Source organism: Phaethon aethereus (assembly GCF_964289735.1).
Source record: "Phaethon aethereus genome assembly, chromosome: 2".
NCBI lineage: Eukaryota > Metazoa > Chordata > Aves > Phaethontiformes > Phaethontidae > Phaethon > Phaethon aethereus.
The window spans coordinates 166,322,788-166,337,411 of NC_138582.1; the positions used below are offsets into that span (position 1 = coordinate 166,322,788).

Genomic DNA, 14,624 nt, shown 5'->3' on the forward strand with positions numbered 1-14,624 from the left:
TGAACCACAGCTGAGCTGCAAGTCTACAGAAATGTGTCCTTTGATTAGCAGCCTATGATACTTAAGATAACCAGATTTTGGGCATGGGTCCCATGAAAATAGAGCTGGGAGTTAAAGCTTGCCTGCCCTTCCCTGCTTGACATTTTCATGGAATCACCTCTGCTCGGTGACTGTGGCAGGGCAGGACACAGGGCTGGAAACTCGCAGGCTGATGGGCCAAGTTGCATGTTAAAGCGAAAGAAAATTTAAGTAATGTCACAGTAGGGCTAGACTGTACCTGCTGATATGTACCTATGCAGCTGCCTCATGTGATGGTACAGGAGAGTCACAGGATGCCAAACTGCATTATTCTGTCTCCCATCCCTACTCCCTATTCAGAGCCACTTGCTGAAAATGGAGCTGATAAATCTCTGACCAGTGCCTGATCCTGGGTCTTCTCCAGTGAAGGGCTGCTGGACTTTTTCCTTTTCCACCTGTATCTCATAGTAGGAGAAGGAGTAGAGGAGCTGCACTAGCATTTTTGGTAGATATTCTTGCAGGGTGGCTCAAGTCCTCTCTTGGGCGTAGCAGACTAGCAGTATTTCTGGGAGTGCAAAAGCAAGGAGCAAGCTTTATGCTTCAAGATAGAAGCATATAGATTCTTTCTTCTGAACTGTCAGTTTAGTCCCAAGTTCCAGTTTGCTTCTACTAAATTGAGACTATTGTTGTATTTGTTTGTGCATACAGGATTATCCAGTTTCCAAGACCAGTCAAATTCAAAGAAGTGGTGCAGAAGGTCACAGATGCTTTTGGACAGACGATGGACTTAGTCTGTGTAAACAATGAGGTACTCTTCTCCTTATTGCTACGGGAGAGTTTTAGGGTACCTGGTGGCCACTTCAGAATTGAGTAGTGGTTTGTTATTAAGGCCCTAATTTAGTGTTGTAAATCTTACTTTGTGGCTCCCAGCTCGTGAGCTGTTGTCCGGATACAGTTCAGTTGGATTCTCAGACTCCAAGCCAGGCTTTCTTCTTCTCAAAATTATTTCAATTAAGGCCTATTAAATGGTGACACAGGAACATTGTCTTTCTCCCAGAACAAAAACTCCCCCTAACTCAAAATCAAAAAGGGAGGGAATTAAGTAACTGAGATGGTGGAGACATGGTCAGTTCAGCTACGCAGTCGGCAGCAGTAGGTGTTTTCCCCTTAACACCCTTGGGGCAATAGGATCAACTTTCAGAGTGTATCTGACTGGTGAGAGTGCACACAGGGCAGAGAGGAGAACAGCTGAGACCAAATGACTTTCCCGAGAGCCACACGAAGTGACTGTAGGCTATTGTGTGTTTGGTTTGGATGTGAAGCCTTTCCATCTTGGGGGCCATTGCAGGAGCATAGTGAAGGCCAGAGCATGAGGGACAGCACTGTTAACACAGTGTACTTTTATCCATCACTGACTTTGTTTCACCATAAAACCCCAGAACCGTGTGCATGTTCTCGTGGTTAGGTCTGCAGTGAAACGTGCATCACTGTAGATTCCTCTAGCAGGTCCTGTGGCCACATACAGGCACCAAAAAACCCCTCCCTCTGTGATCCTTGCATTTTAAGGATCCTTGCATTGAAGACCTCCAACTTTCTTCATAATACAGGCCACTGTGGTTTTCCAACTTTTTCTTTGAGCCCATCACTGTGTCTGAAAGCAGGGTACTGATGAGGGCCTTTACCTAGAAGGGGACAATCCTTGGAATCTGTTTTGGTGTGCTTAGTGTTTTCTTGTGAGGCATCTTGCCATGGGCTGGGCAGGCAGCTGGAGCCACTGGACTCATAAGATGGGTTTGGCTTTGGGAAGGAGGAGAGCGCCAGATGACAAATAGGTAGGCTTTTAAACACCAATTCTTTTGGATCTGTCCTGACAGCTTGCTTGTTCAAGTATTAATTGCAAATGACTAACAGCCTTTCATTAAAGTATGAATGGAGAAGGAGGTCATGAAGAGATCTATCTTTTGGTTTTTGTTGTTTCTTTTCTTTTTTTTCTTCCTTCTGTTTCAGTGGATATTTGATCCACAAGAAGGTTACTATTCTTTTATAATAGGTACTTCATGATACCAAAGTATCTGCTGGGTTTTGGCTTTGAATGCGGTCAGGTTTCTAATCTTGGGCATTCTCTGACAGCCGTCCCGGGAAAAGCCTGCCATTGAATTCTCCAGGGATGACTCATTTCATTCCAGGTTTCTTTCCACTGGAAGAGGAATTTTTTCCAGCAACAGCAAACAGAAGCTTAAATAATGCATTTTATCCCATATGAGAGACTGCCTTCCTGGGCATGTGCACAGCACATGAGCAGGCCTTTGAGTAGTCCTAACTTCTTAGGGTTGAGAAGGACCTTCAATGTTTTGTTTTTCTATATATAAAAATTCCTCTTTGTAAGAACCCACACCTTTGGGAAAAGGTCTGAGCACTAGTAATTCAGGGTTGTTTTTGTGGAAACACTATAAACAGACAAAAGTGACCTTTGAGGAGATAGCCTACATGTCCTCATGGTGACACCCCGGCATCTGGCTCCTTGCATGTTCTGGGTCAGGTTTTTGAGTCTTGTGACTGCAAGCCTCAGAGGTAGCCTGACCACAGATTCATTACAATTAAATATTTCACCCTTTCTTTATGCTGAAAGGGAACTGTGCAGTAATTCTTTGTTGCCATCAGATGCCATCCTGCAGTAGCACCTCATAGACCAAAATTACACTGAGCTCAACAGGCCCCTACAAAAGCTCGCTAAATGGCAGTCACTGTCCTGGTGAAACAGGAGTCCTGAAACCAAGATGAGCGAGATGAGCATGCCAGTTGGGTGGAGCAGGGGCACGCATGAATCACATCCTGGTGGGACCATGGAACCAGCGGGCTTGGACTGGTATAGATAAGAGCAGGGCCTGGCTGTGGGTGTACCGCATGGGGCATGTCTGCACATTAGTACTAGGCTGGGCTCATCTTTCTGATGAGTGGGATCACAAAATCTGGCCTGTCCATGGACAGCAGAGTGTGGTGTTTGTTGGACAGTTGGCTGTGTTACGGATTGAAAGACTGGCTTCTACAGCAGAAGCTTCAACAGCTTCTACAGCTTCTCTGTCTGAATTTGGTCTGTGGGCACTGCTCAACAGCTTCTACAGGTGTGACTAAGTGTTACCTTGTCATTTGTCCTATCTCCATCACCAACTTGTGACCCTGGGCAGAACACTGAACCTCGGTGTGCCACCAGTTCCCTTCTGACCTCCCCTTGCTTGCATCCTCTGAGGCTGTCCCTTAGCATCATTTTGGAAGGTTAGGGGGAGTTAAAGCCTAGGGAAGTGGTAGAAGCTCCATTACGGGGGGGAGAGGGGTTGTTTAAAAGCATATTTACCAAACATTTGTCGAGAATTGTTGATGCCAGTTGGTCCTGCATTGGGCAGGAAGATGAACTAATTGACCTCTCAGATTTTTCCCCAACCCTGTTTCCTACTATTCTTTGGCTTTCTGCAGTGTCTTACAGAGTGAGGTCTCGCAATACTGTTGTAGTCGGTGAAAACTCACCCTTTGCACTCATTTTCTTAGACTGTAGCGGATTGACTACCAAGTCCTGTAATAAAACATTAGGCTCCATGGGAGTATACTATTTAAAAGCAAGAAGAAAATCTAATAAGCTCTATTTAGTGAAACTTCTGTGTGGGTAAAGTTTGCTGTTCATCACGGCTGCTCACTCTGTAGACAGAAGAAATCCAGTTACTGGAAATGCACCCTGGCAATTACTTCCGTGGTTCTGCGTGAGTCTATATTTAGTTTTGCACCTAGTAGATTCTGTTCCTGATATCCATATGTGCCACAGTCTGGAAGGTAAATGGAGCAAAATTTACTTGCCAGATGTGGGTAATAGGTAAAGCCAAGCTAAATACTGGCTCCAGTCCTTTTTACAGGAGGGCAATTTCTGCGTGATGTTTTTGGCTCCTCTGAAGTAGGCACGCAAACGTGTTAATGTTGTGATACTGGAATGAGATGGAGTGACCTGCAGAACATTTTGTTCAAAGCAGCGGCTGAAGGATTGCAGCCCTGAACACTTGTGAGGAGCCCAGTAAAGGGATGGGTGAGCAGTGGGACTACATTTACAATTCAGAGTCAAATTCTGCTTGGTGCTGAAGCTGCGGGGGGAGCAGCTCTCCACCATTCTCATTTCTGTTTGGGTGAGTAGAGGAGAAAAGGCTTTTCTGCTTGATGCACCTGTGGAGCCCTTGTGAACTTCTAGAGTATTCCGCAGTGCACTAAGAGAATATCCCTTAAGCTCTGCTGCTTACGGAAGCAGACTGTGAGGACAGCTGCACAGTATTTGGGAGATGTATTCAATACCATCTTTGTCTGGTACCTGCTGTGGCCACAAGTGATTCATTCAGACCTCAAAGTTTAACCATGAACTATGGTCTAACCATTTACCCCACTGGCCTACTGCAAGCCCTGAAGAGTTGATATCTACCTGGTACTTCTCTTTCATTCACGACCAAGCCCTGTCCCAGATTGGGAATCTGTTTCCAGTCTCGTTTGTGAGGCTCAGCTCACACAACACTGGTGCTGGTGTTCTCTGTAAACACCGCAGCTGGTTAGGTCCCTTGCTTGGGAGGTAAGGGACATCTTGAACTTTTCTCTTCCCCATCTGGTTTGGTTGAGAACTCAAGTCCCTTCCTTGACAGGCTGTGGGACATCCTGAGGCAAGGCTTTCTCAAGAGTTTCTTTTGAAGTCTTTTTCCTAAACACTAATAACTAAATAGTTATTGGACAAAGGCTTCACAACCTGATTATCCCTGTTGCTGGGTGAATGTGCCAAACGCTTCGCTCTAGAGTCTCTTCTTCTGTCTTTTTGTAGAAATTTCTCAACCACTTTTGTATGCCTTACACCAGAAGACCACTCCTAGCTCAGCCTGGAGTTTGTTGCTTAAATACCTTTTGAGAACTGGCCTTGTCTTTCCTTATCAATTACCACTGCTTTCCGCAATTACACCTGGCAGCTTTCTTTTCCTACCTGTTAGTTCAATTTCTGGATAGCTGACTCTCCTGTGCGTGCTATAGGGGTCCTGGGTCTGGACCCAGACTGTACACTCTTGAGAGTAGCAGGTTGCATAAAGCTTAGGTATGGCGGTGCCCCTTTGCAGACCTGGCTTTTAGTATCTCCAGGCTGGGTGCCTAAGTTAGGTATAAGCTCAGGACTACCTGCTATCCACAGCTGCAGGAGCTTGGCTCTTTTGGTGGGATAATGATGTTAAGCCTGATATTTTACATCTGAAATAGGTGGCCTGCATATGGCTCAGTGCCCTGTCTGCAAAGCGGGGAAGAAAGATAACCTTCCTATCACACAGGAGAGGAGAAACTCAATCCAAACCTTGAGGTGTTCACACTGCAGAAACAGCAGCCATGCGGACACCTAAGATGGAGCTTGGTGGGCTCAGGCTGTGGTCGTTGGGTGGAGGAGGTGACTGTAGCAGTTGCCTGAGACAAAACCTCATCTCTGTTGGCCAGGGCCCACAGCTTTCCTCTGACCTGGTCATCCCCAAAGTCCTAGCCTCAGTGCACACAGTCTGAGGTGTATTTACCTAAGGGCCAACAGCCAAACCCTTGGCAACACCCTGGGATCAAAAAGGTAGACACAGGCAGCTTTTGAGTGTCGTCTTCTGGAGCAGTTGATCTGAGGTGCATTTGCTGTGGCTGGTGGCATGAACCCTGGTCACCCAGCGGGCTGAGCTGCCTTTCAGGAGTTCTGGGCAGCTATGGCTCCCAGTAAGACCAGTGGGAGCATACTGGGAGCTGTGGTCACTCAGTCCCTTTGGTAGGTGGAACTGCTGTGTACTTTGGCACAGGCATGAGTATAACATGTGCTGTGTTGGCTGGATTCAGTGCCAATGCCCGAGGCAACCTACAGAGGCTGAGGTCTGTTTTTTATGAGATTAGGCAGAATGCCCCAGGATGAGGGGCATTTTATCTTAGCCCAGGGCAGCAGAAGGCCACAGAGCCCCTCTGAAGTGCAGCTGTGTTGGGCGTTGGAAGCTTTGCAGGCTGCCTGGAGGACATGGTACACCACACAGCAATGTCAGGAGGGTCAAATTCCCTCTGAAGATAGGAGGGCAATAGTCTGCCACTTACCAGGAAAACATCAGGACCTTTAGCTGCCTGATAGACACGACACTGTGTAGCCTTCTGTTCTATTTACCTTATAAAGAGCAGAAGCTGAATTTGTCCTGCTGGGAGTCAAAGAAGGGGTTCTTGGAGGGAGAGCAGTGTACACCTTTCACATCAGAAGGGAAGAGACTCTTATTTGTGAGATGTTCCCTGATTTCACTTGCTGCCCAAACACTAGGGCACAGGCACACAGGTTGCAGCAGTAGGGAAGGCCACTAAGGATCTACCAGAGTAAATCCTTGGGTGCAGCTTACTGCTTTGGTGGAGCACCATTGCATGACCATCTTCCCAGGAAGAATGTGTGGGGCTGTTTTGGGGATGGGTAGCAGCAGGTCTTGCCTACAAACTCCAAGATCAGAGCAGCCCCAGAATAGCAGGCAGCAAGCCTAAGATTTTGTCTCTGCCCTCTCCTCTTCCCACTAGCTGTGAATTGATGATGTGACCTTTAAGCTCTCTCCTCGCAGATGTTTTTTGTTGTGATTTTTTGCGTCTGTTCCTTGGTAGATGAGAACTTGGAAGAAAATGCTAGAGCTCGGCAAGCTGAAGGGCATGAGGGCTCTGTTTTCCATCCGCCTTCTCGGGTTCCTCCCTCATCCCCTGATTCCCAAGCTGTTCACTGCAAGGATCTGGCTTCCTCTGTTTACCCAAAAGTGTGACACTGCCATGCTCCGGTGTTTGTTCAATCCCTTCCAGCTCCTGATCCCACTGAAATCCCAGGAAGATTTGGACAAAGCGATGGAACAGTTGGAGCTGAGCCCTTCCCTGAAGAGCCTGCGGATCCTTGTGAGTGCTCCAAAGAAAGCGAATGTGAGTCCTTCACCTTCTCTGCTCTTTTGTGTCCATAGCGAGATGCCTTGTTATTGTGTTGGGGAGTGGAAATGAGTCTCCTGATGATGCAGAGCAGAGGACAAGCTGGTCATGAGAGGGGTCAGCCCTGCTCTGGCTTCGCTGCTTGGAAATACTCCTGTGATGGCAGCCCAGAGGCTGAGCGCAGCTCCATCTAGCTCCTCCTGCAACCTGTGAAGGGTTAAATACTGTACTGATCCTCAAACAAGGTTAAACCCCAAGAGAACACCTTGTGCTTTCTGCCTAGGGATGCTGTCACTATTCCTCTGTAGCCTCTCCTCCATATACAGGGTGATGCCATGCTGGGTGGCAGTGTGGGGACCATTCCCTCCGTGTGGTGCTGCCGTACTAAAGGCAAGGGTGAGAAAACTGGAGAATCCATCAGTCTCATGCAGGACTGTCTTTTTTCGCCATTATTTATTTATTTGTTTTTCCTGAGCTCAGTGGTTTTGCAGTTAAGCCTGTTAGTTTGACCTCGCCTGCACAGAGCGTCTTGCCAAAGCACATGTCGTGCTGCCCCAAGCACAGGCTGTAAAACAAGGGATTTACAGATGTTGCAACTCTGTTTCTTCCTTGTATTTCCTAGAAGTACCGGGGAGACTGGGAGTCTTGAAACTCACAATGCTTGTCCTCATGCTACCACTGGTGCTTGCAGCTCCTGGAACTTCTCCACTCCTTTTGAGAGGCTCTCAAAAGGTGCAGGGACCAGAGTGCCAGGGGAAAACTGAGCCATCAGTTAGAGTTTCCTAAACCTTGGTCAGAAATGGGGCAATCTGACCCAGCAACAGCAGGAACATTGCAGTATTGCAAGTCAGCTACTAAGAGCAGGGCAGCCAGGTAGCTTCATGCATACCTTTGAGAGTAGGTCCAACTCTTCCTGAAGCATGTAACCAAGCAAGAACATACAATTCCAAGGTCATATGTAGAATTATGACAAAATCAGAGTGTAATGTAGTATGTTAACTTAGTAAGACTCGGCCACTACCATTTAAGTTACCAGCTGGATTGTCATTTCCTTGCTTTCCCCCTTACCTGTCTTCCCTAGCAGAGCCTGATCCTCCACTCTGTTCTTCTGCTCTGTTACAGAGGAACCTCTGCAGTCCTAGGCTGCTACTGAAGTCTAGGGAGCGTGGAGGAGAGGCTGTGATTTTGGGACTGCAAACTTCAGGGCAGGGATCAATCTCTGTATCTATTTAGAAATAATGTCAGTGTGGGAACAGTCTTTTATGTCAAATATCTGTATTTATCGTTATGAACTGGAGCTCTATCTTGTCTTATTAGAGTATTTTAATAACAGATGTGAATTATTTGTGAATGATTTTTGGATCACCCTAGATTACGTGCCTTTTTTGGGGGGTTTTTTTGGTTCTTGGGTAATATGGTCATGGGGAGCCAAATACAGGGTTTCACATGGTGCGTCTGCAAGGGCTCTGCCAGAGTCTGATCATTCCCTTTGTCTGATTACCAGCTCCTTCAGCCAAATAACAGTAAACAGCATGAAATGAGGATCTCCAGATCCATGGGTGATATCATGGGATCCCTGTACAAGGACTCCGAGAGGACACGGAAGTATTCAACAGGTCAGTGAACTGCAACGCTCTGCGGGGTGATTTGTGCTATTACAAGCTGGCCACCATCCCCTTCCTCTTTCCTGTCACAACTCTGTAGCTGCTACAGTCTGGACAGCCACACTGATGTCTCCCACCAGTAGCTCAGTACAGTTGCTGATTATCCTCAGCCTGAGGAACAGATTCTGCAACCTGCATGGGTTGGATGAGGTTTTGCTGAGCAGAGTCATGTTGGGCATGAAAGCTAAGAAGAGCAGGGGATCTGAGGTGTAATTTGAGAGGGGAAATGCAGTGATAAAAATCTCCAGTGAATTTGATGCTACTGTGCTTCATCAAAGTGAAGAGTAAGGATTTATAAAAAGCCCAGGCTTTTTGACACCTTGACAGACTTATTCCTTTAAACATCTGTTATCGTGCTCTCAGCATCTCTCCCCCTTCCCAAGTCAGTAGAACAAGGTAGCTGAAATGGGCTTGGGTTCCTTAGCTCCTGAGCTAGTATCAGCTTCACCACATAAGGTCTGAATATGTGTCTCCATGCCACCAATCTGTTCTTGTTGGTGAAGTCTGCAGTAGTTGCTTTTGTGGTTTCCCAGGAGAATGGATGTGTGCAGTGTTTTGCAGTGGTCACATTTCAGATGAAGTGGAGCATCCCCTTCCCTCAGAGGTGCTGGGAGTGGATACCTGCAGCCTCTGAAGCCAGGCTGGCAAATGCCTAGTCTCTTCTTGCAGCCCCGCAGGGACCAGAGTTTCTTCATAGCCTTGTGTGGTCTTTTCTTTGGTTTTCTGTGCTTTGAGTTTATGCTTTTCTTGCTTTCTAAAATACTCTGAGCTTTTTGAAATGACAAGTACTCTTCATAAGCTGACTGTAGGATCTCTTGTGTGAAGAACCTTGTAGGATTTTGTAGAGAGCAGGGTGCCTTGTGCAGAACTGGTAAAGCAGCCCATAGGACTTATACAGGGGTATAATTATTCATATTACAACCTATAGGCAGGATCAATGATCCTGAAATACAGTGAATATTCTCTGCTGTGTCTGGGTGCTGGTTGCAGAGTAATTTCTACAGATCCCTATTGTTTTCCTATAATTATTTGACAACTGTAGCAACAACTGAATCAGAGGCCTTGAATAAAGTGGGATCCTCCTATACATGAACATATGCTTCATCCTCCAAAGATCCTCTGTACTTATACAGCAGTAACCACTTCAGAACTCTTTTCTCTGTGCAACAAAAGTATTTTTCTCAAAGGATTTGTCCTTTCTCTGTTTCATAGGCTGTGCAGCCTTGGTAACATGTCCTGTGGTTTGCTGCATCTCAGACAATGATATGTAGGAAATTCTTCTAGGGCATGTCCAATATAGCCCCTTGTGCAGCCATGCCCAACTCTTACTGAAGCCAGGGGTGGGTGGTGCATGTACAAGAGCTCTCTCTGGGTCTGTTGTTTGCGTGTGCCAGGGATGCCTTCTTCTATTGTGCGTTGGTTTGTTGGTTTTTTTCCCTATCTCACACGGCTCGTCAGAGTTTACCCAGAGTCTGGCAGAGTCACTAGATGATTCTGAATGAAATGCACGCACAAATACATGGTAAGGCACAGAACCTCAGCAGAAACTGTGCTTGAGCAAAACATCTCTGCTGCTCTTTTTTGGCACTTGTTAAGCTGTTAATACAAGCCAGGGAAGAGCTGTGGCACTGGAAGCTGTCACTGATGTGTGAACCAAGCGTGATGGGCAGAATTGATCCCATGTGTAGCTGTACTAGCAAGAAGATTAGTTCCTGCAAAGTTAGACTTTTCTACTAGCTTTTATGCCATGCTTTGGCCTTCCCTTATTGTTTTGGAGCTGCTGTAATACCAAGAGAGTCTCTGACCATGTCCCTGCTGACTGTGAGGTGTCCCTTCCTTGAAGAGCATCCTGTAGATAAGGCAGACAAAGGAAGAGACCTCAGCTCTGAAAGGGTGTGAAACTGAGGTACAGGTGGGTATTGAGGGAATGCCTGAATAACAGAGTGGAGGAATGGGTATAACATGCTGGTTTAATCTAGATAATGGAGGAGGAGGAATGGGCAGCACCAGATGTAGGATGCAGAGTGTACTAACATTGGGATCTTCAGGAAGGCCTGCATTCCAATTGCTAATGCACCAAAACCAGTGTCCTCGGCGATGTTATGTAGTTAGGTAGCAAAGGTAACCAGCCCATGCTACAGTCATCCCTCTGTTTTTTTCCATGCATTTCCATGTCAATCTTGCTCTTACTTTGAAAAGAGGTTACAACAAACCCTCTGCATGGTAACAGCACACCAGACCTCTCTTTGGAGTTATCTGAGGTCTGTATGAAGCCATTACAGCCTTGCTTAGGAGGTGTTTGCAATCCAGCAAATTCATTTTTTTGACCTCCTGAGTCAGAACTGGGTAATCTAGCAGAAACTCCAGTGGGCTGAAAAGGAGAGCAGTGTTTCAAATGGAGCATAAAACTGAAAATCAGGCAATAGACAGACAGAGATGATCCTGTGTCATGGTTTCCTGAACTGGGGATTTCACTGAACTTGGTGGATAGTCAAAAGGCTGGGATTTCTGTAGGAGCAACTGTTCTTCACTTGCAGTTGCAAGGTACTTCACAGTGTTTGCTTCTGGTGTCATCAAAGTGGTTGCCATCAGGAGGGGTTCTTAATTCAGCTTTTCTCTTGAAACTACATTTAAAAGGAATTTAAAGTGACTTCATGAAAAAGGTGGTTCAGGGTCATGTTCTCAGTGTTTTTCTGCTGACTCTGCCATGTTAGCAGCAGTGAAAAATAATAAAACTGCATGTTGTTGGCACAAGCACTTTGGAAGGGGGGTAGATGTTCTGGGGAAGATTTGGCTATTTTTGCTTCTGCTGGACAGAAAATGTCTTTGCTCCATGTCCCTGAAAAACCTTATGCAAAGTCAATATTTTCTTTTTTTTCCCATAAACTTTTTCAGTGGCAATCCCCCCACACCCCTTTTTCGGGGAGGGAGGGGGCAAAGTGGAAAATGTTCCAGTCTCTTGGTGACTATCATCTGCAACTGTTCAGCTGAGTGCCAGGAAACTTTGGCTAAAATCTATTTGGGTTCTGGATTTTCAGATAACTGAGGGTTGTTTTTATTTACTTTGAGGAAATACATGCTTCAGAACATTATCCACAAATTATTCAGGAGCCCCATTCTAGAGTCGCCATTTCAGTGGAAACATTTGCCAAATTTTTTTTTTTTTTTTTTTTTTCCTCCCGTATAGTGGTAAACCAGGCTGCTGAGCTGTGGCATCATGTGCCTGCCAGCCCTCTCCAGACCAGGAGTGAATGCTGTTTGGGTTTGTGCTGTCAAATATGGACCAACTATGGGAACAGCAGGACTTTTGCTTCAGAGAATTGCCACCGCAGTGATGGTACCCAGGTTTTCATGGGTGCCTGGACACGTGTGCAGCAGCATCTAACCCTTGCTAGCACGCTGGGAGGATTTGAATGCAGATCTCCGGAGAGGGACAGTACAAAGACTTCGCTGGTGCACAGGCTGGCCAGAAACAGAGGCCTAGAGGTGATATCTGTGCCATTAAATTCACAGGGCCAGGACACGAGCACAGGCTGGCCATCGATGGGGTTGCTTAATCATTAGCACATGTACCCATGACTGCCACCACAGCAGCGTCCAGGTACAAACTGGGGTAGTATGGACTAGGGATCTGTGGCAGGAGTTGGGATGGATGAGACCCCATCTGTTTTGAGAAGAGGAAGAGAATTTGGCTGTGTGCATCATGACAGCTGCTTGAGGGCTAGAAATGGGCTCTGTCCTGCTTATTAGTATAGAAGTACCCTAAAGTTTGCATTAAATCAAGAGGTAGGAATCCATCCTCTGAGGATCAGCATGGAGAGGAGGGAGACTGGTAGGGGTCCCACTAAAAAAGAAGTCTAGCACGATTTGGTCCATTTGCTCACACCTCCCTTCAACAGTCACAGAGTGATAAATTTCCTGCAGGTTTATTTCTTCTTGTACAGCTGCGTCCTGAGCCTCGTGTTTCTGCCAGGGCTTGGAGGAACGGCACATCTTGACATCATGTGGCTCTGTGGCGACGTCAGCCCAGGGCTGGGCTCTCTGTGGCTGCAGCTGTGAGCGTAGGCGGTCGCCAACAAACCCTCCCCAGCTCTGACTTTTAAGGGGCTTCTATTCTCCATCAGGACCCCTGCTTGATGTTGATTGGTGATGGATGAAGTTTTAGGAAGGACCTGCCAGGGCAGGGAAAGGGTGAAGCCAGGGAACGCGGAGGTGGAGGGAAGCCAAGCCTGGCACAGGGGAGCTGGCTGTACGTGCAGCACCATGAACTCCACACATACTGCATGAAAGACACTTCTTAAGTATAAATAACAGAAGGGAACATGAAAGACCCCAGTAGATGCCAGCAGTTACTGTAAGTCTCCGTACTGGCCTGGTTCATCCTGCTCGGGACATGCTGTGCTGTAGTCTCAAATATATGGCTTTACATTAGTGCGTGTAACATGGAGCAGGAATTCCTTCCCAAAGCACCTTGCTCCAAAAGGTAACTGAGGTCAAATGCTCAATCGGTGCCAATCTGCAGAGCTTCTCTGAGTTCAGGAATCCTGAATAGAGCTGCTGAGATCCAGCCAGCATTTGGCTTATAAAGATGTGCCTCAGAGCCTGCCCCATCCCCACTGGGTCTGAGGACTGGAGCTGACCTGTAATCGTGTAGACCCGGGGAGGACAGTTCCTTGGGCGTCTCCTCTCTCTGCCTAGTGCTGCTGCTGTTTCTTGAGTATTAGGTCAAGTGTGAAGAGCATCCGTGATGTGTCAAACGGGCACATCTGGGCTTGTCTGTCCGCTTCTTCCTCTGCGTCTGGGCAGGTAAAGCAGCATTATCTAATATATCCACTATGCCTCGTGTTGCCTCCACTGTGAATTAAGCCTGCCTTTGAGTACCGCAATTGCTCTCTCTCCATGGCCCCTATTTTCCATTTCCCCCACCCCAGTAGCACTGAGATTGCCTGAGGTTTTGTTATGGGGGCAGGATAGGGCTGGAGAGTGGAATCAACCTTGGGCTCCGGGGCTCTGCTCCTGCCACCTGCCCGTGTTCCTCCTGGGCAAATGGGCACGCGTGGATGCAAAGCCGCAGCCAGCAGCAAGCAGCGTTCCTGGAGTGTGAAGCTGCATAAATTACTTTGAGCAGCTCTTCTATGCAAAGAGTCTGCTGAAAGGGATCTGGTTCAATCCAGCAGTTTCCAGGCGTGCAAAAGCCTGAGCGTTTTGTTTAACTTCCTTGCCTGCTGGGAAATGGCTGGTGTCTTATCCCCTTTTACAGTTTTTGGCAGGAAATGTGACTCTGGAAGGTCAAACACAACTGACCTGATGACTGGGAGTAGTTGTTACAGGCAAAGGCTTAATGTGAGATCATGCAAAGTCTTTACGCTTGTGATAAATCTCATTTAACTCCCTGGGTTCAAAATCAAACCAGGCATGTACAGCTCTTTGTACAATCTGAGTTGAAGACTTCGGGGGCAGTGGGTGGGTTGTTGCAGCAAGAGATCCCAGCACTGCGTGAGCAGACCCACACCTCCTAGTAGCAGTAACAAAAACGCTCAACAGAGCTAAGATACAGTGGTTACACCACGTCAAATCCTCTAGCAGCTTTTTGGAGCAAGAGCCACCAGTCTTTATGCGGCATTCTGGATTGACATCTGCTAAGCAAACAAGGAGATGATAACGCAGTGATTTATCCAGGGCGTCCGAACCGTTAAATGGTTAAACATTTGTTTATTTATCTTCAAAGAGGGGATGCCATACTTCCCAACTGGTTTTGTTTTTAGGGCTGGTGGAAAGCCAGTTCATTATGAGCGCCGCAGCACTCGAGAGATTCTCTCCCCTTGATCTTGGCATTACTTCAGTTGGACTTTTTTTGCTGTGCTCTTATCCTGCAGGAAATCTGTGAAGGAGAAAATAGGAAGGAGAAAAAAAGTAACTTGAAGCCATATGACTTTTTACTTTTACAGTGCGAGCAAGGAGTCTGGAGGGACATGTACCGTGGGA

General features: G+C 46.9%; 1 protein-coding gene across 1 annotated transcript in view; it reads left to right on the forward strand.

Annotated features, from left to right (window-relative positions):
• Nucleotides 1-14,624, forward strand: part of LOC309402668 (mitogen-activated protein kinase kinase kinase 3-like) — a gene marked incomplete at both ends in the record, with an annotated part of 43,884 nt that overhangs the window by 12,658 nt on the left and 16,602 nt on the right. Inside the window, 3 exons of the mRNA XM_081996528.1 lie at nucleotides 727-826; nucleotides 6,859-6,972; nucleotides 8,480-8,591. Of these exons, the coding sequence (XP_081852654.1) occupies nucleotides 727-826; nucleotides 6,859-6,972; nucleotides 8,480-8,591 (326 nt within the window). The remainder of the gene's footprint in view (nucleotides 1-726; nucleotides 827-6,858; nucleotides 6,973-8,479; nucleotides 8,592-14,624) is intronic.